Source organism: Dasypus novemcinctus, chromosome 1 (assembly GCF_030445035.2).
Source record: "Dasypus novemcinctus isolate mDasNov1 chromosome 1, mDasNov1.1.hap2, whole genome shotgun sequence".
Taxonomy (NCBI): domain Eukaryota; kingdom Metazoa; phylum Chordata; class Mammalia; order Cingulata; family Dasypodidae; genus Dasypus; species Dasypus novemcinctus.
Genome location: NC_080673.1, coordinates 188013354 through 188040327, shown reverse-complemented (window position 1 = coordinate 188040327; position 26974 = coordinate 188013354). Strand labels below are relative to the sequence as shown.

At 40.8% G+C, this 26974-nt stretch overlaps 1 protein-coding gene across 5 annotated transcripts in view; it reads right to left on the bottom strand.

The window, feature by feature from the left end:
- KCNIP4 (potassium voltage-gated channel interacting protein 4) overlaps nucleotides 1-26974 on the bottom strand; it is a 1217739-nt gene that overhangs the window by 242926 nt on the left and 947839 nt on the right. The window contains exon 1 of one of the 5 annotated variants that reach the window (XM_004482471.4): nucleotides 12483-13305. The exons of the other annotated variants lie outside the window; for them this stretch is intronic. Within the exon in view, the coding sequence (XP_004482528.1) occupies nucleotides 12483-12594 (112 nt within the window). The 5' untranslated portion in view covers nucleotides 12595-13305. Of the gene's footprint in view, nucleotides 1-12482; nucleotides 13306-26974 lie in introns of those variants that run through there. 5 annotated transcript variants of the gene reach the window in all.

Here is a 26974-nt window from a genome sequence, read left to right as displayed (position 1 = left end):
TTCTTTATCATGACCTATAACATGAGGTGGTTTGACAGGATGGGCCTTCACATCTTGCTCAAAGTAGCTGATTCTTGGTTCCATACTTTGTCACGTGATAAAGATGCACCCATACTTCTACTTAAGATGACCATGTGCATGCTCCTAAAAAGAGACCTTACTCTCCCTCCCTGTTATTTAGTTTAGTCTAAGTAAAACACAACTATTAGGAAGGCTCAGGACATATTTATATGAATATGTATACTGACGATTTTATTCATGCCAATTTTCCTCCTAAATTCATGCAGATCCAGGAATTACTTCATCGAGTTCAAAACTATTTCATTTTTTTTCTTTCAATAAATAATCTGATGCCTACTAAATGTCAAACTTGTTAATAACAAGTAGAGCTCTTTTCAAAACGGAAGTACATATTGCCTGACGAGAGAATAGGAAGAGCATTTTCAAGCTGCAGTGAGAATTTTATATCTGCACAAAATTGAAATTCCTAACCTTGCTTTAAGAGGTGTTAACATTTCAGCCTTTAGCCACAGTTTCTTGAAATTATCAACATCTTTCAATGTTGAGCTTGCTGACCTGGTCTTTAGTGCCCATCTTGAAAATGCCCCTGATCAGCAAGTATTAAGAAAGCAGTGACAGGAAGCAGATGTGGCTCAACTGATAAAGCATCTGCCTACCATATAGGAGGTCCAGAGTTTGAACCCAGGGCCTCCTGATGCATGTGGTGAGCTCGCTCACATGCAGTGCTGCGGCAGGCAAGGAGTGCCATGCTACACAGGGGTGTCCCCCATGTAGGGGAGGCCCATGCACAAAGAGTGTGCCCCACAAGGAGAGCCGCCCCATGTAAAAGAAGTGCACCCTGCCCAGGAGTGGTGCTGCACACACAGAGAGCTGACACAGAAAGATGACACAACAAAAAAGAGACACGGATTCCTGGTGCTGCCAAGAATGCAAGTAGACACAGAAGAACATAGAGCAAATGGACACAAGAGAGCAGACAACGGGGGTGGACAGGGGAAAGGGGAGAGAAATAAATAAATAATTCTTTAAAAAAAGAAAGAGAGCAGTGACATTGGACTCACCCAGGAGAACTAACAAGGAGGTGAGGATGGATAACCACTACTACACCAAGGAACTGAGAGAGTCTACAACTATAAGCAAGAAAGTCCCATTCATCAGCCATATGGGATCAAACCCCTCTCTCAATTAAAGGTAGAGTAGGCATCACCATCCCAGAATCCTCAGGTTGGGGGATAAAATATAGATTGAGTAGACTTACTGGTATTTTACTATAGACTTACTATGATTCTAGCAATGGAAGAAATTATGTCATTGATGTGGAGAGGGTGACCACTAGAAGTGCTGAAGGCAGGGAGAAGAAAAAAGAGGTATAATATGGGGGCATTTTTCAGGACTTGGAATTTTCCTGAATGACATTGCAATGACAATATAGGCCATTATATATCCTTCTATAGCCTGTAGAATTGAGTGGGAGAGAGTGTAGACTACAATGTGAACCATGATCCATGCTTACTGGCAATGCTACAAAATGTGTTCATCAATTGCAATGAGTGTACCTCACTAATGGAAGAAGTTGTTAATGTGGGGGAAAGTGGGTGGTGTGGGGAGTGGGGCATATGGGAATCTCATATTTTTTTATGTAATGTATCTTTTAAAAATAAATAAATATATTGGGGAAAAAAAGAATGCAGTGAGTACAAACCCCTGGGCAAGCCCCACATTACAATATGCAGATAAATTTGTACAAACTCTTTGGAAAGTAATGTGGACTTGGGTGTGTGTGCATGTGCGCATGTGTATTTATGACACTTGAAACTATTCGATCATTTATTTTTCTCTTAAGAGCCTATGTTAAGGACATAAATCCAAATACACAAGCAAATTCATAAATAATGATTTTATCACAGGTTTTTTTCAAATATGAAAAACAAAGCTGGAAATAATCTGCATATCCTAAAATCAGGATAAGTAAATTATTGCACACCTCTTTATAGAATGTAATGTAGGCATTAAAATATTTGTGAATGAAAAAAATTTGTGAATGATCTATAGTCTAATATAAAAATACTTATCTCTAATGTTGAATTTAATGCTCTACAAAACTTTATAATACATTATTATTATGCTCAAAAGGAAAAATCTACATGTAGGAGAAACTGAAAGTAAATAAATCAAAATATCATCACTGGTTATTCTCTGAGTTGTGGGATGATTGGTATTTTCATCATATTTCTTTTTTTTTTACTATAACTGTAAACTTTCCAAATGATTGTTTATTAATTTTATTATGGCAAAGCATATCCCTTCCCAACACTCAGTTTTGGTTTCCAATGATTTCTAATGCTATGATGTTTTCAAGTTAAAAACTCAGTGTAGGGGGTGGGGGGTATATGGGAGCCTCATATTTTTTGAATGTAACATTTAAGAAACAATAAAGGTAGAGAAAAAAACACAGTTTTCTGATTTATGGATATATGTATAGGAAAAGCCTTACAAATTGCATTTGTTTAGAACTTAAACCAGTGGTACTCAATTGGGGAGTGATTCCTGCCTTACTTGCCCCTCTAAGTTTTGTCCCACTCCCAACCTCCAGATACCTCTAGGACTTTAGGCAATACCAGGAGAAATTTTTGGTTGCTGCAAATGGCATTAGTAGATAGAGGTCAGGGATACTGCCTACAACGAACAAGACAGACTCAACAACAATTATTCAGCCCAAATGTCAATATCACCAAGGTTGAGAAGTCCTCACTAAAATGGAATACTTTAAAATTATGTTAATGCAAGACTGTTATAGAAACTGTCAAAAGTTTATTACCAGGATAAACTTGCCCTTCCATTATGTATGCATCCACCCACCCATGTTCACCCAGCACTGAGGATACAGAGATACATGCTCCGCCTCTGTGGTACTTGAAGCCCAGTAGCGGAAAAAAGGACATGGAGATCAAGAGCTTAATGTAGTTTGAAGTGCTAAGATAGAGTGCTTTAGAATAACAGACAGAGCACTTAATCTAACCTGATATTTCAAGGGAGGCTTCCAGGACCAGTTGCCTCCTGAATTGAGTTTAAAGGACAAGAAGGAATGAACCAGGTGAATAGTAGGAACTATATTCTAAGACCTCCATAGCACAGGCAAAGGCATGAAGCCTGAACAGTGCTTGGGAAATAACAGGCATTTTGATAAGCACTGGACCATAAGCAGGGGATTCTGTGAGAACAGTATATACAACAGTAAAATAGGCGAGCTTCATTATAGTGTTGCTGGAGTATGGATTTGGGCAGGAAGAAGAAAAGGAAGGAGAAATGACCAGAGATGAAGCTAGACAGCTAGGCAAGGTCCCTGGGGTAGGCAAAGACATTGAGATGTATTTAGTAGGTAATACAGAACCATGGAAGAATTTTGGGCATGATTTCAGTACCCATGGTTTAAAAGATCTCTCCTGTGAAAAGGTGAAGTCAGATTAGAAGAAGAGTGGGGTGGGGATGGAGTTGAGAATAGACAGTATATTGATTTAAGGAGATAATCCATCAAAGATGCCACTGAAAAACTATTGGTAAATATTCTTTAAGCCTCTCTGATATATCTGTACAGCTCTGGCCCGTGTGAAGATATAAGGAAAATCTGCACAGTGGTGAGGTAAAGTGTTTCCTCCTCTAGTTGAAGAGAGAAAAAAAATTAACACAAATTAAGTGATTTGGGGTCAGTGCCTTAAAGTCTATTATTATTAAGGGTTATTGATACATTAAGACTAATTAATTCAGATTAAGGAAGAAAGGGTATGTAGTAAGAATAGACTTCTGCGCTGAACTGAAATGAGGAAAGATGGGTGGTTTTGGGTAGGAGAACATGTTCTGGGAAAAGGAAATCATGTGAGCCAGGATTCAGAAATAAGAATCAACAAAGAGTATTCTTGGAAATGCTAAGCCATATAGGATTGAACTCCTCGTTCAAGCAGTCAATTGACTGTTAGTAATTCCCAAGGATATGTGATTCAGAGTCTCTCAGACCCACCTCAAGGATCAACTCTGTGAGCCTTTTCTGCTGCTCCCCACTTTCTGAGAAGACTGGTCATTCTTTCCTCTAGGCTCCCCAACACCTACACAGATGTGAAATCTGGGCATTTTATGAAACCATTTTATTTGTATGTTCACTTGTATGTAAATGAACTCCTATTAGCCAAGAAGTAAGACAAGCACTGTGCCTGGTACATAAGTCACACTTAAAAACAAGGTTGAATACATGACTATATTTATTAATATGAAAGATGGCAGGAAGAACAAAATCACCAAAGAGACTAATATTTGTGCTAAGTATGGCTTTAAGAAATATTAAATTTAATTTTCATAATAACTCTCTGAAGTAACTACTTCCATTCTCCCTATTTTATGTACAGAAGAACCAAGGCTCAGGGCAGTTCTATTCCTTGTCAAAGATCACATGGCCAGAAAGAGCTATGAACTGTCTTCAGGTTTCTCTTACCCCAAAGAACATGAGCCTCCCACTGCTTATATATTGTCTATTTCTAAAGAAGGCCAAATTTAAGGAGGTTTTAATTTTTTTAACAATATTTGTTAATTCAATGCATATATCCTATACCTGAAAGATTCACTATAATGCAAAGATTAAATGGGTCTGAGGACCCATTTAATTTGAAAAGTTGGAAGAAATCTAAGAATATTAACAAAACATATTGGTCTATATGGGTTTAGTAATTGCAAAGAAAAGTCTTTCATTCACTAGATAGGGGTTTTATAAACTCAACAAAAAGGTTATCATGTGACCATATTCAAGAGGCAATAAAACCTGAAATGAAAATCAATAAAATGGGCAACCAAAATTTTCAGTCTAGCCACAACATTGACTCCTTGTCAATGTAGATATCATAATTTATAGAAGAGTTTTCTCCCTCGGTCTAGACATAGGCAATTGGGGGAAAGAAGATATTACATTGAACAGACTCACACATGTTAATTCAAATCACTTGTCAATTTGGCAAATAATTTCACCAACCCTAAAAGAGGGACTAGAATAACATCTACTGGAGGAGAACTAAGAACTGAGAAAAACCAGACAGCTTTTCAAACATAATTGCACCCTGACCAGAAGCTCCTTTTCAACAAGTTCCTTTACTGCCAACTCTGGAACAGGGTTGGCCAACTATACTCAATTGTCAAATCTAGCCCACTATCTATTTTTGTATGACCTGTGAGCTAAGAATTGTTTTTAACATTTTGAAATGGTTAAAAAAAAAAAAACTAAAAGAAGAAAAACAATTCACGACCCATGACAACTGCTTGACATTCAAATTTGTGTGGTCATGAAGTTTTATTGCAATACAGCCCCATCCTTTCGTTTATGTTTTGTCTGTGACTGCTTTTGTGCTACAACAGCCGATTGGAATAGTGGTGACATACTATACCTGACCCACAAAACCTAAAACATTTACTATAGAAAAAGCTTGATGACTGTTGCTCTAGAAGTACGCCCAGCAAATGAACAAAAACTCAGCAGGTACCAAAATCAGTGAAGTACACTGTGGTGGTTTGAAGCTATGCACTCTAGAAACACATGCTCTTAAATTTAATTCATTCCTGGGGCGTGAGCCCATTGTAAATGGAACCTTTTAATGAAGTTGCTTCAGTGAAGGCATGACTTGACTGATCACTAGGGGCCTTAATCCTTATAGGGTCACAGGGTCCAGAAAGCTGGACGTCAACAGAACCAAGAAGGCAGGAGGGGCCACACCCCATGCATTCTCGTGTAACAGAGAAGCCAGGACCAAGATGTGCTGGCAGTCAGCCCCAGAAAGCTACAGTCTCCTAGGAGAAAGTATCAGCTTGATTTTGGACTTCTAGCCTCAAAACCACCATAAGCCACATAGTTCTGTAGTGTAAGCCAGCCAGTAGGTGGTATTACTTTAGCAGTCAGGAAACTAAAAGAAACATATCACAAATATCATGAGTTCTGTGTTTTAAGTTTATTATCTAATTCGGGGTTCTCAAAGTGTGGCCATGGGCCCACCAGCATCAGACTCAAGGGTGAAATTGTCTGAAATGCAAATTCTTGGATCCCAGCCCGTGTCTACTGAATCAGAAACTCTGGGATGGGGCCTTTCAATCTGTATTCTAACAAGCCATCTAGATGATTCTGATGACTCTAAAGTACGAGAACCACTGGCCTAATTAATGCAAGGAAATTGAACATGGAAGTTGTGGTTCTATCCCAACAAAATTGCAGTGAGAAATGCATTTATTTGCTTTCTAAGTGTGTGCTAGGCACTGAGTTAGATATTTCACTTGTATTTTTCTATTTTCTACAATAATCTTGAAAATTGAGATGGGTTAGCTCCATTTCAGAAGGGAGAGAACTGAAGCCCAGGAATGTCAGGTAACTTGTCTGGAGTTATTGATTTAGGATTTAAACCTAGGTCTGCCTGCTTTACTACCTATAACCCCTTCACCATACACTGCCCTCTCCCTAATCTTGCAGAGAAGGAGAATCAGCTGGGCCTTAGAGTACTTTATTGAATACAAACAATTTCACAGAACATCAACATCAGACAAGACTACTCTGTGCCCATGATGGATCAAGACAAAAAAAGACGATCCTGTAATCATGTCCAAGAAGAAACACAAAAACCTGAGCTTTGTTTAAACCAAAATGGCCAAACATCCCTCTATACTGGCTAACGTAACTATTGCACCTTTAACAATTTCAGCTTTTGCCTCAATCTAGTCTTCATTCCTAGATAGGATGCATTAATATGGAATTATAATAATATAAAATATTAATTATTATTAATTATATATTGAATTATCCCCACTTCCTAACTGCATCCAATCCAGAGCCAAAGTTGGTTTCCTTAAACCTTCTCCACAATCATTTAACACAAGGTCAAATCCTGTAAGTCCTTTGTAACATCCTCTTGCTCAGCTGCCCTATGGATCCCACAGTGAGTGTGCTCTCTCCCCTGTAATAAGTAATGAATCTAAATTATTCAATGATAGGTGCCCTCCTGGTAATCTTTGGCTGGAGGGCATTGATTTGCCTTCCCTCCCTACCTCCCTCAGTTAATTTTCCAGCTCTCTCCTCCCAGCTAGTGGGGAAGGGGGAGCATGGGGTACCAAAGCTAGCAAGACCAAAAAGTAATAGTCCTCAAATAAATCAATACCAAGCACATTTCCTGGTATAGAACTTGGTATTTTAAAAGATTAATGGACTTTTAGCACCAAAATGGGTACAAAAAAATTCAGAAAACTGCCTTTCTTTTCTTAATTGTAGGTCAAATTCTTATTTTAGCTTCCACTCTGCCTCTCAAAGTTCTTCGATCCCTCAGCTCTTAAGGTTTCATCACCAATGTCTTCATGCACCCTTCCCTGAAATTTTCCAATTGGATGGGATGATTTTTCTCCTTGAATTTCTAGAGCCTTGGCCCTCTCACCAGGACTTTTTAATCTTGGATTAGTTATTCATGAACTGTTTGGCCTCTAACCAATTTGGAAACTTCTTAAGGACAATAAAATGCCCAGTTAGCCTCTACAACCCTGAACACAATAGGTGCTTTACTCATATTTGTTCAATTTCACTTACAACTCAAGAGTTATTTTTTTCCCATTTTGGAATTAAAAGTACTGCTTTCCCAGACACTAAAGCCCATCAAGTCGGGCCTTTGCAGCTCACTGCTGGATGTCTGCACTGAAATTACTTCTCATGGCCACAGAGTTCTAATTAACAAGCAGCCTCAGATACCTTTGGTGTGTGGATATCTCTATTTCACAGAGGGATTTTGATATGAAATATCACAAGAAACCACCACCACCACCACCACCACAAAACCTAGAATCTTATATCAACTAATCAACAGCTTTCAGGTTGCCGTGGAAACCTGAAAGAGGCACTGGAAGCCTTCAATTATGAGGCATAAGTAAAAGTATAAGGCACTATTACTGTATGGCAGTAAAGCCATTCACACGGTAATATTTTTGCATACCTTATCTCCTAACCACTGTGCTAGACAGTAAGGATAATAATACATAAAGAACGAATAAAAGTGTGCCAATTCTCCTCACACTTCCTTTATGTTTCAGGAATTATAGTTGTGTACTGTGAGCCTGTGTTTGTCTATACTCTTATCTCACCCAGTGTCCTATATACACTCCTTGACTTAGCTCATCTTCTGCATATTAATTTGATGAACTTCTCTTCATCCATAAAAATCCACCTTAGAAGTTACATCTTCCAAGGGGTTATGTCTGATTACTTTCATCTCCTCCAATTGGATTTAATTACTTTCCATTCTTCTACATCTTGGACTGAATTGTACTGCTCTCTTTACCATAATAGATTGCATTTTATGTGTTTATATTCCCTTTCTCCATATACGTGTTAGGGTTCCTGAGAGCAGGGAACATGTTTAACTCATCCCTAGGGTCTAACCTAGTGCTTGGCACATTGTAGACAATCGAGACATTTATTAAATGTAAGACACTTCTGAAGTACAAATGACAAATTATCGGTAATTATTGCAGCTGGGTGTCAGGTACATGAAAATTCATTATGCTGTTCTCTTTACTTTGTTTTAGATGTAAATTTTTCCAAAATAAAAAGTCCAAAATAATTGAAGACCTTGTCAAGATGTCAGATATATCAAAATTTGTAATTTCCTACCATAAATGGAGCTATGTTTTTATAGCTACAACTGCTATGTTCCACATTTCTCTCTTCCTTTTCTCATAAAAAAGATATGTAAAGTCAAGCAATGTTGCCCTGAAATAAAATAATTATGCTGTTTCAGAGCAGGGACAGGCAAAGGATATTATATTAAACAAAAATTTCTGGAAAAACTAGAAATTGGCAATTTATTTTAAGTATTTTATTGAGAAGGAAATTCTATGGGCATTTGCTCTTGTTTGTCTCTTATTTGAATTGCCACAGAAGCATAACTATTGTCTCTGCTTCCACACTCTTACCTCTGAATTCATCTCTACCTACCTACACCCTAGGTGGCCTACATAAAATGCTGATTCCACACACTGCTCATTTCTTCCCCCAAAGTTGAAGCCAGTGAGTCAATGGCTCTTCACTGATTAGGGAATAAACACATTAAGGATTCAATAAAACATATCGCATACTAAACTATGAAATGACAAGATTAATATTGTATTTTCTATTCCCCTTATTAATATGTAGAGATGTATAAAACTACCAGTAATTATACTAAAATTTCATTAGCCATTTTAATCTTCTTTACAGATTGCTTTTGTTTCCCAAACCTTGGATTCCAATTGAAAGAGAATTACTTTTTTTCCAAATAGAATTTTTATCAAAATCTGAATCTAATTTAAATGGGAGCAGAAATGTTTCTCTTCACCATTTTCTATCCATGGCTGATTCTCATTAGCCATCAGAGATGATAATACTAAAGCTAGTACTTATTGCTTTAGTCACAAATCAGTGTAGACTCTTTATTTGAATAGCCTCAAACATACTAAGTTATCAATGCCCAGAGTTACACTGGAGGAAATACTCCACAATGGTATCATTGTCTGCTGAAGACAAACATGTAAGAGGCTCAATATTATCTAAAGGAAACTCAAAGTTCTACTCTGGGCCTCATCCTCCTCATTCCTCTGCTGAAAAAGAACTGATTCCTTAGCCATAATCTGGACCAAATTTTCTAGGGGGTAGAGTCTCAGTGAAAAAGTTACCAGTCTACATTGGGATAACCCTCTTTGTTTTTTTGTTTTTATCATTTGCAGCTGGAAAGGATGAAGACCATTAAGAGTCTAATTTTTGTGTGTGTGGCTCACTCTTTAGTTGCCTTTTGTCTTGCTTTTCCACTTGGCTGGTGATCAGAAAGCTTAGGCTCTCTTTCTGTTTCTGCTTAGACACTGCCATAGCCTGAGGAAACACAGGCAGGAGGCCTACCGGGCATTCTCATACTCTTGTTGGGTTTGCCTGTTGGACTCCACTTGGATAGACCAGTCAGTAACACTGGATACTGAAGTGGACGGGGATCAATAGTCACCGTAGGCCTTAGGAGGAAGGGGGCCCTGGAAACCACTTGCCTGGCTTTTGTTCTTATCCTGCCCCTCATCTATTGTAAAGTCTGTGTTTTGGCCTAGCTCACTTAAGTTCCATGCCTGCGTTCCAAGCTTTAGGGTCAGAATCAAAGCCTTGTATTAATTAAGTTGGTATTGCATGATCTTATTTCCTATTAATGTATTTCCCTCAGATGCTTCACAAAGGTGGTAGTGGCCAGTTTCAGGACAAGATTTGGAATTCTGGAAATTACCCCTGTAGGGTTTCATTAATTCCCTTTCCCAATAGTAGGAGAAAAAGACAAGTGTATTATAGCAGGAAAGTACTGTCAGGTTCCCTAATCCTTGGTTGTAGACCTGCTTCTGCTCCCAGTTACTTCTGCCTTCTGAATACAGTTACATCTCTGGGTCTCAGTTGTCTCCTATGTAAAAGAGAGAGTTGGATGAGAGTCCACGTCCTATAACGTTTTTCAGAAAATAAAGGATTGAATCTCCAAGTAAATGGGTTATACTCATGTACCCTTATCTTGTGGCATGATCAAGCTTTCTACATTGAATCCAAAACATACCATGCTTACTAGATAATTTCCACAATATCTGTAAATATGTAGGCACATCTATATGTAGATATGTGTATAGAAATTTAGATGCAGATATGGATATACTGTGAATATGGATATGGTATGTATCTCAAGGAGGACCTTTGAGTCAAGTTCAAATTCCTACAATTCTAGTTTGGGAGAGTCAAGTTTACAACTCAACTTCTCATATTGCTGGAAACTCAAATTTGAGGTTTTCATCTGAAATCTTTCAACTTTAAGTGACATAAAATAGAGCTTAAAGAATAAAAGCTGAGTCATGGCCAGGGGTCTTGAACTTGAGATCTTTGATTTAAAAATTTCTACATTATTAACACTGGCCATGAAAGAACTGCATGCTATCTCATAGCGCTACGAAACTTGACTTCCTCAAGTATCTCCATGGGGGTTCACCTTTAGAGACAGCTCCACCTAGCTCTGAAACCCAAGCCACCTTGAGTATAGTGCACTTAAAGTTCATAGAAACTAAAGTTACCTTATTTGTATTTTTTTAGTGCATTGAGGCAGAAATCTCAAAAGAATGTATAGCACTTTAAGAAATTTGCCTATGCATTGTTTTCCTTCCAGGAGTTAAATAAAATTACCTTGTCAGATGAGAAATTGAAGAAATTGGTTTCTGAGGTTTTATTTAATCCTATTATAATATTATTGAAAATAGAACTTGTCATAGATGGAGAGTGCTTAGAAGACCTGAGAATCTGATAAGAGCTTCCATGTTCTAATATTTGTCTGAACAGTTAGAGCTAATGAACCTGCTTTGTAGAAAAAAGGACTTGCTGAAGATAAAATATACTGACCATTATTAACAAGAACAACCTGTAGACCGGACATAGTTTGTGGTAATGTCATCTTACCTCCCGTAGTTAGAAAGATTACAAGAAGCAGGGCAGGTTTAAATATTTCCATCTCCTCACGTTACACACAACCTGAGAAGTGAATATGTAGAACTTGGCAACAAAAGATTATATCTTTATCCAGAAAAAATATTTGTAAGTGTATCAGAAACTCCATTCTTGCACTTGAGAAGAAAGGAGAGTTTGGATGCAAAAGTGATATCAAATTCTGGAGGTTTAAACGATTCATTTAAAGGGGGTTATTTCAGTAGAAGCATTAGTTCATGAAGATTATATATATATATTTAAATTGTTAAAGCAAGTTACTTTTTTTTCTCTTCAATCTTTGAATAACTAAACTGATATTGGACAGCAACAATAAAATTTATCTTACCTAGGTAAAATATTTATTGACAGCAACTGCTGTCCTGTGCATGTGAATTCCCACTCAGGAAACAAATGAGCAAAGTGTCTCATTGGGGAATGTAAATGAAACACTTTTGCAAATTAAGTGTTCAAAGCACATTTTTGCTAAGCACCCATCAACTAACTCAATTTTATATCATAATCAACAACCCAGCTCCACCCCCGCACCTCCTAACTAATGAGGCACACACAGATATTTCCCTCACAAATTAAGGGACTCCTCCAGAGGATGGAATTGCTAATGACATCGTGGTAGCCAACATTAACCTGATAAGCAAAAACCAACCTGTGTCATCACCGCATCCATACAAGAGAGTCCTAACCCCCCCACTCTGGAAAATATATTTACCCATAAAATCACAGGAAATATCTCAAATAGTTTCCAGATAGAAAGATGTTACACCTCTGGGTACACAGAAAAGAACTGTCCGGTGCTAGGCTGCCAGGCATGCATATTTTAAAACTTTTGCTTTATTACGCCTCCTCAACTTCTGCAGCATCCGTAACCAGTTCTGAACCGCACCTGACCAACGGCGCATACTGGGAGCGACCACTTTACCTTCCGAAAAATCAATCAGTCCCAGCAAATGAAGAAGCTTCAGGGATGCACATATAATCACAACAATACCCACTGTTTGCAGTCCTTCCGACTCCCACTCGAGAGTCAACATCCTCCCAGCTGGCCGAGCATCCCAGCCTCAGGACCCCTTTGGAGCGCAGGGAGTTAATTAGAAAATCCCGAGCACGGTCTTTTGCTTGGAACAAAGACTTGCGCGAAGGGGGAAAGCAAGCAGCTCCTCGCAGATGCACCGGGCGAGGCGGGCGGCCCCCGGGGGAGGACAGACCTCGCCTAAAGTCCAGCCTCTCATGCTGGTCCTGGCATTTGCCTGGCGGGGCTCGCCCGGAACCACCGCCCACCGGCCTGTCTGACTCTGAGCTGCAGCCGGCGAGTTCGTGGACTTCAGAGCTGCGAGGGAAACATCTGTTGGAGAGCTGGAGACTTTTCTGTGTCGGCGGAAAGAAGGGACCCTCCCAGGAAACTTGTCTTGGGGAGCACCTCGGCGCGCCACGCGCTGACGACGCGAGCCTGGGCAGGGCTGGCTGCCGGCTGGGTCGCTGCCCGGGAAGCTGGCGAGTGCCCCCCTTTTGCCTTCGCAGCTGCTCTCCCCCCCCCCCTCCAAAGCTTGCTCGAGGGAGACAGCAAAAACTCCTCCCTGGATACTAGGGAAAGATGAGTTCTGTGGCTGGTTCCCACAGCCACTTTCAGAAAGCGAGCAGCTTTTCCAGCCAGAAAAGTGAAGGAGCAAAAGACACGCGATTCAGCGGCTTGGTCAACCCCGGGGCACCCGCCTCCGCCGCGGTCGGGCTGTTGCGCCCCCGCTGGGCCACGTGGAGCGTCGTCAGGGGGGTTAGGTCCTGATGCTGACACAGGTGAATGGAGGGAGGGGCCGCGCACTGCCTGGGGACACTGCTGCGCAGGAGCTGCCTCCTGGAGTGGGCACCATCATCCTTCAAAGCCCTGCTTCAGCCTCTCTCCAAGCCAAGTGCCACTAACCTCCCTGATGACAGAAGCACCCTCAGGGGCTTGTTAAGAATTCTCGCTTGCCAGGGTCAGATTCAGGGGAGCCGGGAGTCAAGAGTTGTTAAGCAGGAAGCCCGGGTGACTCTTATCGTGGCCGGGTGGAAAGCGCTGTCCCCGAGGAGCCCATCAGGTGTTCCATCCCAAACCGTGGCAAGCAGCCGAGGCCGCTGGGCTGGCCCCAGCACTACCTCTGGGCTATGCCAGGTCCACACTAGCATAATCCTGCTGGTAATCCCCACTCGGCAAGCCTGACCCCACACAGGTGGTGAAGGGTATCATCTAGGGCCCACTATGAAACAGAAGGGCTCATGAATAATATCTCAGCCCCTGGGGTCCTACCCAGGTTCTGTTAATTTCTTTGCTGTGTGATCTTCTGCAAGGCACTTAACCTCTCTGAACACGGTTCTAATTCTGTAAAGCAGAGATTATAATAGTTCATTTACAGCTCTTCTTTAAAGGGCTGTGGAGGGAATTATGTGTGATCCTACTAAAAACTAATATTTGCTGAGCATTTACCACATGCTAGTCAACATTAGAGTGATGTATCAACAAGAAACTCATCCCTACAGCTCCGTGTGGTAGGTGCTATGTTCAGCCTTACTTTATAGGTAAAGAAACTGGTGTGTCACCTGGTGGGCCATAGGCATGCATTCACTCGTTGAGTTAGTCACTGACTTTCGTTGTGCTGCTCCTGGGAGCAATGAATAGTTCATGAAGGATGAAATGGCAAATAATGCCCCACCCCACCTTTTGGGTGCTTTCAGCTTAAGAGGGGAGGCAAGAATGAAATTGAGTGCAGTCAATAAATGCACCAGCCCTGAGTAGATGTCTGTATAGGGAACAGTGATGCAAAAAGGAGGCAGGAGCCAACTCCACCTGGGGAAGGGTGGGTGGTGGGAACAGTCAAGAGGTAGCCGGCAGTAATGGTAGGTTTTGCCATTATTGAAAGTATATCAGTCACAAGCTTTGGAGAGGTAGACCTGGGTTAAATCCTGATTCTGTCCTTTGCTTGCCGTGGGACCTTGGGGAAACCACTCCAGCCTTTAGTCTCCCTTTTCTCAGTTCGAAGGGGGAATACTACTCCCGCCTTTTCAGGGTTGATGTGAGAATAAGCAAGACCCTCGGAGAACTGAGCCCAGTCCCACGCACAGCACATGGGAGATGTGTGATTATGAAAGAAGCGCAGCTCTTCAGAGGTTCCCAGGGGACCCCGGGGACAAAGTGACTTCACTTTTCCCTGGTCCTGACCCTCCTCCTCTGCCCCCAAGATTAGTCCAGCCAATTTCCCAGGAAGATTTTCCCGATCACCCAAGCCCAAAGGAATATTTTTCTCCTCTGGGCAACAGGATGCACTTGGGCCACCGAGTTAACCCCTTTACGGCAGGGCTTTTCATTTTAGATAACTTATTTACAGGAGATATCTTTGTATTTATCCATCTAACCAGGCACCCACTCAAACTTCTTGTCTCCACTTGTGTCAGCCATCCAACAAAGGGGAGTTAGGTCTCAGCCACTGATGGAAAAAGAAATGTATTAAGTAACCCATCTCTGAAATTCCTGCCAACAAAAAAAGTCAAAGAAAGAAAAAAAAAACCCTCAGCAATTATTTGGGTCAAATCAAATGTAACAATCTCTTTGAATCTTACATAATTATAGTTGTAGAGATAATTATGCTATAATTAAAGAAAACGGAAGTATAGAGAGGTTAAGTGACTTACCCAAGGTCACACAGCTAGAAATTAATAGACCCAGAATTCAAATGTTGTATTATCTGGCTCTCAAACTCCTGCTTTGCACGCAGATTTCAACAAATATTTTTCAACTGACCTTTGGATTTATAGTTAGTAGTAGTATTTTGAAATATGCCACATTTCATTTTCCAGGAAAGAAACCCCAACCATCCTTGAAATCCTCTGAAGACCCACATATATAATTTACTTTGCTGATCGTAGGCAGGATTTCCCTTCAGGACAGTGGCATTCCCAGTGGAGGATCCGTGGCCTGGGAGTCTGACCTTCTCCACTGTGGCCTGGAGGGCTGGCCCGTCCCTGTCTCCATTAGTCACCTTCGCTGCCTTCCTTTTCTGAGCTCTTTCTATGGGCTCTGGCTACCAAGTTTTCTGGTCCTCAAGGACGTCAGGGGCTCTTTCATGTGTGTCCCCAGCAGCAAGATTTGTAAGGTAACAGCAACCTCAAAAGAGGTCTGGGAGACAGTGGGCACTAGGAACAGAGGATTTTCCAAGGGCCGCCATGAGAAAAAGATAGTTGGCTGTACATTATAATATTTTAGAAAATAACTTCGGATGGCGGCTCAATCATTTTATATCGGTAACTTGCTAGCCCCAACCCGGGTTATTAGAGTAAATCTTGCCCCCGCTTTCTCTCCTCCTTCCTATGCTCACACTTTCCTTTACACTATAAAGGGTGTCCAGCACAGGTCTGTATTTCTTACCAAAGGAAAGGAATCACAAAGGAATGTCCTAACATGTTTAGCCCACTTACTCTAAACATGGCGCCATATAAGGCATTTTGCAGGTATGAATCCCACTCCCAAACCAATGACTTAAATGTTATTATGCCCTTTTTAAAGAAGAATAAAAACCAAGCAGCACTGAGATTAAATTGTTTTCACAAAGTCACATTCATTAGGTGGCACAATCAGGAATTACACCTTGGCCTTTTTTCACTCCAAAAATAACAGGTACTGACAATTATGGAGAACTTACGTGTCAGACACTATGTTAAAACCTTTACAATACTGATTAATTTCAATAATCATTGTCCCCTGAGATCTATATTTCATATTCCCCTGAAAGCTGTATTTCAAGGAGAAATTTGAAGCTTAATAAAGTTGAGCAATTTGCCTGAGGTCTCACAGATAGTGCTTGGAGTCAGAATTTGAATGTAGGCAGCCTGGCACCAGATCCTACACAGTTCACCATTTGCCACTCCACTCTTGGGTCTCTTTGTACCTGGTTGAATGATATTGTAGCTGGGGCTCTGCAAGGGTCTGTGAAGTGAAAATATTGACAGAAATTCTTAGGAAAGTGAAAACTCTGAGGAGGCATGCCCATGTCAGTAGACCAGTCTTAGAAAGAAGATGGTCAGTGAATTCTGCCACGAATCCATTGTGAAACTTTAAATAATCTTGATTGGGATGTGTTACCTAAAACCTGAATTTGATCCTTTCCCACTCTGTACTATAGTTGCAGTTTGACATTTCATGGGGTGATGTTTTCTTGTTAAGAATTGTTCTTCATATAATCCATGAGGTGCAGCAGTGCTCCAAGCTGTATTCACCAAATGCAGTGTATATGCTGCAATGATGAAGGAGGTTGTTGATGTGGGAGGAGTGGGGTTGGGGTATGTGATCACCTCTTTTATATATATATATATATATAATTTTTAAATTTCTCTCACCTCCCCCTCATTGTCTGCTCTCTGTGTCTATTCACTGAGTGTTCTTCAGTGTCCACTTGCATTCTTGTCATGCAGTACTGGGAAACTGTGTCACTTTTTTGTTGTGTCATCTTGCTGTGTCAGTTCTCCATGTGTGTGGTGCCTCTCTGGGCAGGTTGCACTTTTTTTTGCACAGGGTGGCTCTCCTTGTGGGGCACACTCCTTGCGTGTGGGGCTCCCATATGCAGGGGGACACCCCTGCATGGAAGGTCACTGCACATGGGCCAGCTCACCGCACAGGTCAGGAGGCCCTGGGTATCAAACCCTGGCCCCTCCATATGGTAGGTGGATGCCCTATCAGTTGAGCCACAACTGCTTCCCTTTTATATTTTTTAATGTAACATTTTTTTGTGATCTATGTATCTTAAAAAAATACAATAAAAATGCTCATAAAAATAAATTAAAAATTGATAGCAAAAACGTAACAAAAATTTAAAAAGAAAGTGCAAGTTATTGATGGATTAAGCAGAGATTATAACATAAACATTTGATTTCCATTAAAAAAAAAAAAGAACCGTTCTTCATACTTTGACATTGTCTGAATAAACAAGAGTAGCAAGGTTGTGCAAAATGTTAAGATATGTTTATGTACCTACAATTGTCTCTCCAGACATAGAAATAGGATTGCAATGCATATAGAAATGATTCAAATTTAAATTTACAATTATTGATCTATATTTGTATAAACCTTTAGAAATCATTTAGTGATCAAATAATTGACCTTTTTTTTTTTTTACATTCATTAAAAAATGAGGTATAGGGATGTGGATGTGGCTCAAGCTGTTGAGCTCCCGCCCACCACATGGGAGGTCCCTAGTTTGGTTTCCGGTGCCTCCTAAAGGAGAGAGTAAACTGGCATGATGGGCAGGTGAGGCAAACTGAAGCAACAAGAAACACAAGAAGGAAAACATAATGAGAGACCCAACAAAGCAGGGAATGGAGGTTCCTGGGGCCTCCTAAAGAGAACGAGCAGGACAATGAGCTGGCGCAACAGGTAGATGCTGCAAGCTGATGCAACAAGATGATGCAACAAGATATACAACAAGATGACACAAGAAGAAAAGCACAATGAGAGACACAACAAAACAGGGAATGGAGGTGGCTCAAGCCATTAAGGGCCTCCCTCCCATATTGGAGGTCCTAGGCTTAGTTCCCAGTGCCTCCTAAAAGAAACAAGGAGGCTGAATAGACATAGCAAGTGCAAAAATAAATGTTAAAAAAAAATGAGGGGCAGAAAGCGGAACTGACTTCCTCAAGGTGACAGGACACGGGAAGTAGATAAAGTAGACTCGAATCCCCTAGGTCTTCACTAGACTTGATTTAATTACTACTGGAGAAATCATGTGATACATTGATAAGCTAAGAGAGAAATGAAGTTTTCTAGAAGAACATTTCCTGCTCTCAGTCAATAGGATCTAAGAGAAGCAAGTCATCAGTATCATTGGCGTCAACTGAGAGTTCTCCTAGAGAAAGAAGCCTAATCTAGTTCTTTACAAGTAAGTCAGGAGAGGAGGAGAGGTTATTCTAGAAACAGAAATGGGCACACAGATAGGCAGCATTTATGGCGGGGGTTGAGTTGGAATGAAGCCTTCTTGGCAGAAGGAAAAAATGAAGTTGGACTTGAAGAGGCCTCTTAAATTGAGGACTTGATAGAACAAGTACAAGGACAGAGTCCCCTAGAGACCCTTAAAGTCTCTTCTAATTTTAAGGCTTTCTCACCAAACTGATGAAGGCTATTCATTCTCAGATGCCCTCTATTCTACCTTCCACCTGTACTCCAAATATATTACATCTCTATATCTTGGGCTTTCTCAGTTACTTTGAAGAGTTCCCTAAGTGTTCTCCTGGTGAACTTCTTGCTCAAACATGATAGGATTCAAGCTATTTCACTTAGCTGTGAGCTCATTCGGAAAGTTTAGTAAAAGCATCTTGAATGGATTCCTTTAAAGTGTGCATATGGATGCACATTAAACAACCATCACAGCTTCTTGTTTGAGTGCCCTTTTAAGTCCATAGGCTGATCATTCTATTGTCAAATAGAGAGTTTTATGTTTGTGTGTTGGGGTGGGTTAGATTGGAAGGCTCTACCATAAGAAGCTTCCAGCAATATTTCAGTAAGATATTTTCAAAATAGTTCCCATGTATTTTATGCCCAAAGCATACACAGTATGTAACCCTCATAAAACAAATCAGCTGATTGGATAGGCAACTAGAAAACGTTGGTAAGAATTTAAGCTTTCCCTATGATTTGTGACTGTTTTCCTGCCCTAATTTCCTTTTCCTGGCTTTTCTGGTCTAAAGAGAGTGGATACCTTGGTTCATTAATTTAATCCAGCATGTAACTTCTGGCTCTCATGTCACATCCTTCCTCATGTAGTCTCTCTATAAAACATGTCTGTCACTTACCACCACACTGAGCTGGCTTTAGGGCAGCAATTCTCAATGATAATAATAATGATAATCCTTTTCTTTATCATTATATTATAATTAGCATCCCAATAACATTTAGTTTCTACCATGTGACAGATGATACTTGTAAGTATTGCTTAAATATCTTGTTGAATCCTCACATCTCAATAGGATAGGTAATACTATTAACCAGATTTTACAGGTAAGAATCCTGAGATGCAAAAGTGTTAAGTACTTTATCCAAAATTACATGCTAGAAATCAAGGTGCTGGGACTTGGACTCAGGCATCCTCACTTAAGGGATGGGTTTATCAAGATCACCAGGTTTTTGGGTTTTTTTGTTTGTTTGTTTATTTCCATTTTAACTCCATTACACAAAGAAAAACAAAATTGAAAATGCAAATGCTATCCAGAAAGGTGGCTTGTGGCAACAGCACCCTTGAAGTGAAAATATCAGATTCCTTCCTGGGAGCAAGTTCAAGAGAGCAATGAAGAGAGGTGAGATAAGGAAAGAAGCTTAGGATAAAGGGAAGAGAAAGGCAGGGGAAAAAAAAAAAAAGGAAAAAAAGAAGAGAAGAAGGAAAGAGAGAAGGGAGAAATGAAAAAAGAGGCAATCCTTCTTGCCAGGGACATGAGAGATTCAAGAGTACAAAGAAGAATCGAACCCATTTTCTGCCTTCCAGAGCTCACAGACTATCACAGAGGTGAAGAGGCAGCTCTAGGGAAGCGAATGAGACAGGAGTTATTTTTCCCTCAATTTTTGTCAAAATTCCCTGGTCGACTAGTATCTTGGGCCCTTAATAACTAGACATGCAGAGTAACTCTTCAGCCCCACTCAGCTTCAAATAACCTTGGACATAGAGCTGGCACTTTTAAAGCCCATCACAAATGGGTCTCCATGGGTGTTGTATTAGCCAGAAGTTGGCCTTTGGCCCTGCCTTCTAGGTCTATTTCTTGGTCCCGTGACACCTTCCAGCTCACTTGGGCCAGGGCTCTGCCTCCATGGATTTATCCCTTGTCAGCTTGAGGCTCTCAGCTCTTATGCATGAAACTCCCAGAGGCTGACTGGGGTATTCTCAGAGCTGCATTAGCTCATTTTGTGCACCACAACAGGAGTTTGGGAACCAGAGCCCGAAAGGCTTGGACTTAAATGCATCCCAAATCTCCAGAGATGCTGAATGATGAACTTGATCAATTTTATAAAATGTTGTTGAGGCTATATGGAAAGACTATTTCATAGAGTTTCTAGGGGCCTCCTCCTGCAGTATTGCCAAACCCCACTTGTCATATATTCCCTCTCCTCTCATCTCCTTTTCACACACACACACACTCAGGACCAATGGGGTTCCGATGAATAGAGTTTCTGCTTTGCACATCCCTGATCAGTGTTGAACAGAACAGAGTCACTCATTCTCTAAATGTCACTTCTCTTAAGTGACTTGCCCAGAACTGGCACCTGGGATTTGTCACCAAATCTTGGAACCCTTAGTCCAAAGCTCTTTGTAGCAGGGAGTTAAGATGTTTACAAAATCGCTAAGATGATGTTCCAAAGGAGAGAGAGGATTCTTTGAGTGTGAAGAATGCAAAACTCCTCAAGGAAGAGGTGAAGGGCAGGCTAGGCTCAATATTACATGTATCTGGGTACCATCCATGCATGCTAACCCTTGCTAGTGTGCCATGCAAATTGGACAGATCTGTGAATGACTTCCAAGTAGCACTCTAAGCTAGTGGCCACTAAAACTGGTAGACATCTGGGGGAACCTCTTTCACAAAAGGGATTAGGCTTGATTTGAATAAACAGATAGGCAGAGAAAACATTTTTCTCCCCACCTCATCTCCAAAGTCAGAGACCTGGAGAGCTAGGAAGGAAAGTGTCCCTCTTTTGAACATGATGTATTTTCCCTGAACTCAGAGTCAATTTGTGATCTAGCTAACCTCTGCCTGAGACTGCCTGCTTTACTATTGTTACACCCATTCCTGTATTGCTGAAATCAATTTGTATTTGGCTCCTATGCCTGCTGTAACAAATTACCACAAACTTGGTAGCTTACAACAATGTAAAATTATCTTCCGGTTCTGGAAGTCAGAAGTCCAAAAAGGGTTTCCCTGGGCTAAAATCGAGGTGTTGGCAGTGCTGCAGTCCTTCCAGAGGCTCTAGGAGAAAACCTGTCTCCTTGGCTTTTCCAGGATCTCAATGGTCACCCACCATTCTTGGCTCACAGCTACCTTGCATCTTCAAAGCCAGCAATGGCCACTCAAGTCTTTCTCAGGCAGCATCATTATGACACCTGCTCATCTGCCTCCCTCTTAGGTTTATACGGACCCATGTGATTACATTGGGCCCACTTGAGTAATGCCAGATACTCTTCCCTAGTCTAAGGCCAGCAGATAAGCAACCTTAATTCCACCTGCAGTCCTAATTGCTCTTTGGTATGTGACCTAATATAGACACAGATTCCATGGAGTAGAGGGTTCTTAATAAGGAATCATGAGTTTGAATTGAAATTCAAAAAAACATTATTCCTCTGGGGACATGTTGGTGTGGGTGTGATATATTTATTAAATAATACACAGTATAGTGTGGACTTAGTAAGAGGTCCATGGTTTTCATCTGACTAGCAAAGGGGTCCATGGAACAAAAAAGGTTAAAACCCCCTGCATTAGACTATGGAGATGTTTGAGGGACTATCATTCTGCCTTCCTCAAAGAGTAGTGATAAGCACATTACTATTTTTTTTAACAGAAAACATTCTTTTAAATGAGAAAAGAGTTTGATAACACTAAGCCAAGACCCCCCAAAATTCAATTTCTTTCAGAGAAATCTATTGTACTTGAGATATGTGTGTGTGTATTTAATGTATTGAAAAAGAACTTTTTCGGGGAAAGGAAAGGCAGTTTTAATTAGGATTCTATCTCTGACCTTCCCATTTCCACAGAGAAAAAACTGAAGAAAACATATTTCCAAATAGAAAAGGGAATATGGGTGTAATGATAGAAAAGCAGGCAGTCTTAGACACAGATTAACTAGATCACGAATTGACTGTGAGTTCTGGGAAAATCTACAATGTCCAGAAGAGGAACAATTTAGAAGGTATAAGCCAATGATCAGACCGAGAGAAACTCTACTTTCATTTTGGTGGTCAGAAAACAATTAAATGCAGAGCAGGTGTTTTCTGCATGTCCAGGTCTGAGCTAGGAATACAGGGCATAGAACCCTCGAGTAGGCAGAATGGGAATAATAGTCCTCAGAATTGCCAGGAGAATCACAAGAGATAATGAGAGAAAATGCACTTCATAAGCAGTGAAAGGGCACTCACACATAATGCTCTAATTAACTGTCCCAAATGTCCCAGGATGCAGAAAACTAGAAATGAACCAGTGTCTTCAGTTACTGCAGTTTTCATTTTTCCTTAAGATGTGCAATCTTCTGAACATGAAAAAGTCATAAAGTGTGACTTTCAGAAAGACCATTCACTGCATTCACAAAAGGTTGGTAAATGTGCTGGTATCATTGCAAATCAACTCTAACTCTTTCTAAGCATCTCCATGCATTCAGCGTATTTCTGCAGGGTCATATCAATTTGTACTTTCATGGACTTTGTTTCACTCACTCCTGCCAGGAATGTGGTGCTATTCTCATTAAATGTGAGAAAATTAAAGTTGCGAGAGGTGAGATGGCTTTATCTAATTTCAACACACACACACACATACACACAAAATAAAACTGAGTCTTAAAATTTTAAAGCTAGAAAACCAGATTTTATGGCTCCACATCCAGTTGTTTTTGCTTTTTCTTCCTAGTGTTTACAGAGAGCTTTTTCTGTGTTGAGTGCTGTGGGAAGTGCTTTATATCTACAATGTATAAAATGGGGTGATAAAAGTGTCCATTTTCAGTGTTGTTAGGAGCAACAAATGGGTTAGCACAACTCAGGCACTCAAGGCAGTTTGGAACGGATGGTAAGTGTTCCACTTATAACAGTGGATATTATTATTTCTTCATAAGCCATCTTCCAGGTACTGGCTATTATGATACTCATTTGACGAATGAAGAGACTGGGGTTCAGAATGGTTGAGGTACTTGTTACAAAGCTAGTTGGTGACAGAGTAAGCTAAAAGCCCCAGTCTGATGTGAGAACTTGTCTTCACACATGCGAGTTGGACTCATCTTGCCTCTCAGGACTTGGTTCATTGTGGCAGAGTCTCAATCACAGTTAATCCTGAGCTTCCAAGCTGAGCAGTACCTAAACTAATGGTGCTGCATAATCATTTAATCTATTTGGGAAGAGCCTCAAGTTTCAGATACCATAGCTCCATAGCCTTGTCTTTATCTGAGGACTTTGATCTTCACCTAATTTCCATCTCACTTCTGTGCATCTATTCATTCATTTTTCCAAAAGTTGACACTGATTATGTGCCATGAAATATGCAAGGTACCATAAGGGATAAATACCATGAAGAAGCTTATAGCCTAGAAGGAAAGTAAGTCATACATAACAATTATTACATTAAAGGAAGAATAATAGTATCCATGAGAAAGTGTGTGGGAGTTTAGAGGAGGAACTGTATCAGGAAAGTAGAAAAGAGAGGTAGATGAGGAGATGCTGGAGTCTGAGTTTGGCTATGAATTGTGGTTCAATCATTTGTTCAATCAATCAATCAGTAGCATTCATTGAGTGTCTACTCTGTGCCAGAATATAGTCTCCCCAAATCCTATCTAATCAACAAATCCTGCTGGCTCCACTTCCAACACCTCTATCTGACAATTTCTCACCAACTCTGCTCACATAAGCCTAGGCCCAAGCCACCAGGCAACAAACTCCTGTCTGATTTTTCTTCTTCCATGTAGTACACTCCTTTAAGTTTAGTGAGTATTGGGTATTACTATTCAGAAGCCAGCATAAAGAGTATATTTTCATATAACTTCCCTGCTTGCAGCCCTTCAATGGCTGTCCATTGCATTGGGAATAAAATTCAAACTCCTATCCATGTTTCAGCCCCTCTTAGATCTTGACACAGACCAATTTCATCTTCACCTCCCACCCCAGTACTCTTACTGCATATTCTTCCAGTTCTTTGAGCATATTATTTCTGCCTATGGCCTTTGTGCCTCTTGTTCCCTCTGCTTGGAATGTTCATCCTCCTTCCCCCACCCCACCCCCAAGGCTTTCTCCTTCCTATTTCTTGATCTTTTTCACCAATTAGTTTTAGACTCAAATGCCATTTTCTCAGAGGCCTGTACTGACCATCCTTACATCTCTGACCAACATTGCTCAGTCGCTCTCTATCAAATTAGCATGTCTCATTTTCCCCATAGTAATCACTGGACTCCCTACCCTTATCTTATTTACATGTTACCCAGCACAGTCATTTCCTGGCCCCTCCCACTTGCTCCAGTATGCGGGCCTTTTACCTTGCTCATCACATTGTCTCTAGCACTTAGGAAAATGCTTGGCAATTATAGGCTTTCAATAAATATTTGTTGGATGAATGAATAAATGGCAGAAATGGGGTTCTTCTCCCAGTGGTGCAGACAGTGGGATAGGTACTATATGATTTTGACAGAAAACATTGCCAGGAAGTTCAAGCATTTGAAACCATTATGGCTCATATCAGCAATGGGCACAATCAAAGATTAGCAAGTAACTTAACTGAATGTACAGTGAGTTCAAGAGATAATTCTTCAGAGTGGAAATTTGAAAGAGAGATCAACTATGAAGAGTCATAAATATCTATAGGGGCATTGAATGATAAATATTTAGTGAATACTTCTGAGCAGTAAAGTGGCATGTTCAGCAATGATAAAAACAAAGCCAACCACAACAATAAAATGAAAAGAGACTGGAGACAGGAAGACCAAGGGGTAGTCTATCACAATGGTATAATCCAGGTGTCACATCAGTAGGCAAAAAGAGATGGGCACAGATACTAGCAAAGATGCAGAGATGAACATGACAAACTGGACAGCCAATATGGAGCAGGGGGAGGACCAGCAGGGTCAAATGTGATCTGAACTGACTGTGAAACGTAGAAGATGTATTTGTCAAGATGTTCTTGGGTGCAAGCATCATATACTGGCTCTGACTAGTGAAGGCTGAGGAAGGCAGTGGAAAGTTATTGAAGGTATGCTAAGATATCTCAAGAATTTGAAGCAAGGACTGAACAACAAATACTTGGAGATAGAAAGAAAGAGGACAGCTCTGGGGTCCACACTGCAGGAGTTTGAAAACCTCTTTTTGAGAGAGCTGCCCTTAATGTGACTCATCTCTAGGCACCTTGATAATGACATCTATTTTAGTTTAGTTTCCTAGGATGTTCAAAGCAAAATACCGTGAAATGATTCAGGTTAAATGATGGGAATATATTTGCTTACAATTTTAAGGCTGAGAGAATGTCTAAATCAGGGCATCATCGAGTGATGCTCTCTTCCCAAAGACTGACTGCTGGAGATCCTAGGCTCTTCTGCCACATGGCAAGGCACGTGACAGTGTCTGCAGGTCAACCCTTCTCTTCTGGGTTTCACTGCTTTCACCTTCTTGTTTCCATATTTCTCTCTCTCTCTCTCTGTATTCATTCTATTTTTAAAAAGACTTTAAAAATAGGATGAATAATGGTGGGTAGTCCCTTAAGTGAAAGTAGGTCCCATAAAAAGTTCCTACTTACAATGGATTTACACCCACAGGAATGGGTTAAATTTAGGAACATGTTTTTCCTGGGGTACATACAGCTCCAAACTACTACACTCCACCTTCTAGGTGCAAAAAGTAATGTCCTTTCTATATGTAAAATATATTCATACCATCACAATATCCCCAAGTCATTTCAGTAAAAATACTAAGTACAAAATCTTACAAAAATCGGGAATAGGTGTGGTCTGTCTTGGGGTGCAATGACCCTCCTTCTATGTACCTGTGAAACCTATAGAACAAATTATCTGCTTCTAATATGCAAAGGACAGACAGGCATATGAAAAACAGTCCCATTCCCGTCGGGAGAAATTAGAATTAGAAGGAAAGCAGACGTCACAGTTCCCAAACAACACCAAAACCCTGAAGGGCAAACTCCATTTTAGATTTCACGTTCTGAGAGTCATTCATGGGATAATGTTTTGTCCTCAGCCCTGATGGAATAGCAAGTCCCCAGCCCAACCCTTCCAAGTGCGTACACAGTGGCCACACTGCCTCAAACACTGACATGAAAACTCCATCTCCTGAGAAGCCTGGGGTGATAGTGAGACTCCCTGCAATCCCAGGGGCTCAAGCTCAAACTTCTCAGAACACTGGGGTGGTGGCCGGACTCCCAGCAATCCCCTGGGGAATGTGCTCCACCCCCTCTGAAGCACTTTTTTTGAACAATGGGGCAAAAGGCTTGCCCTTTCCAGGTGCTGGGACAAGCTCACCCCTTCCACTCACAGAGGTGGCCTGCTCTCTTGGCCTGGGAATATATCCTTGGCCCAGACCTCGCTTCGATGGTCCTGCCCTTGAAGTGATTTTTCCTTCAATCTGCCTCTTTTCTTTTCCTTTTAGCCCAGGCTGGCAATGGTTCCATTAATACAGAGTGCGGTGGTTAGGCTAATTTGTCAACTCAACCAGGTAATTGTGCCTA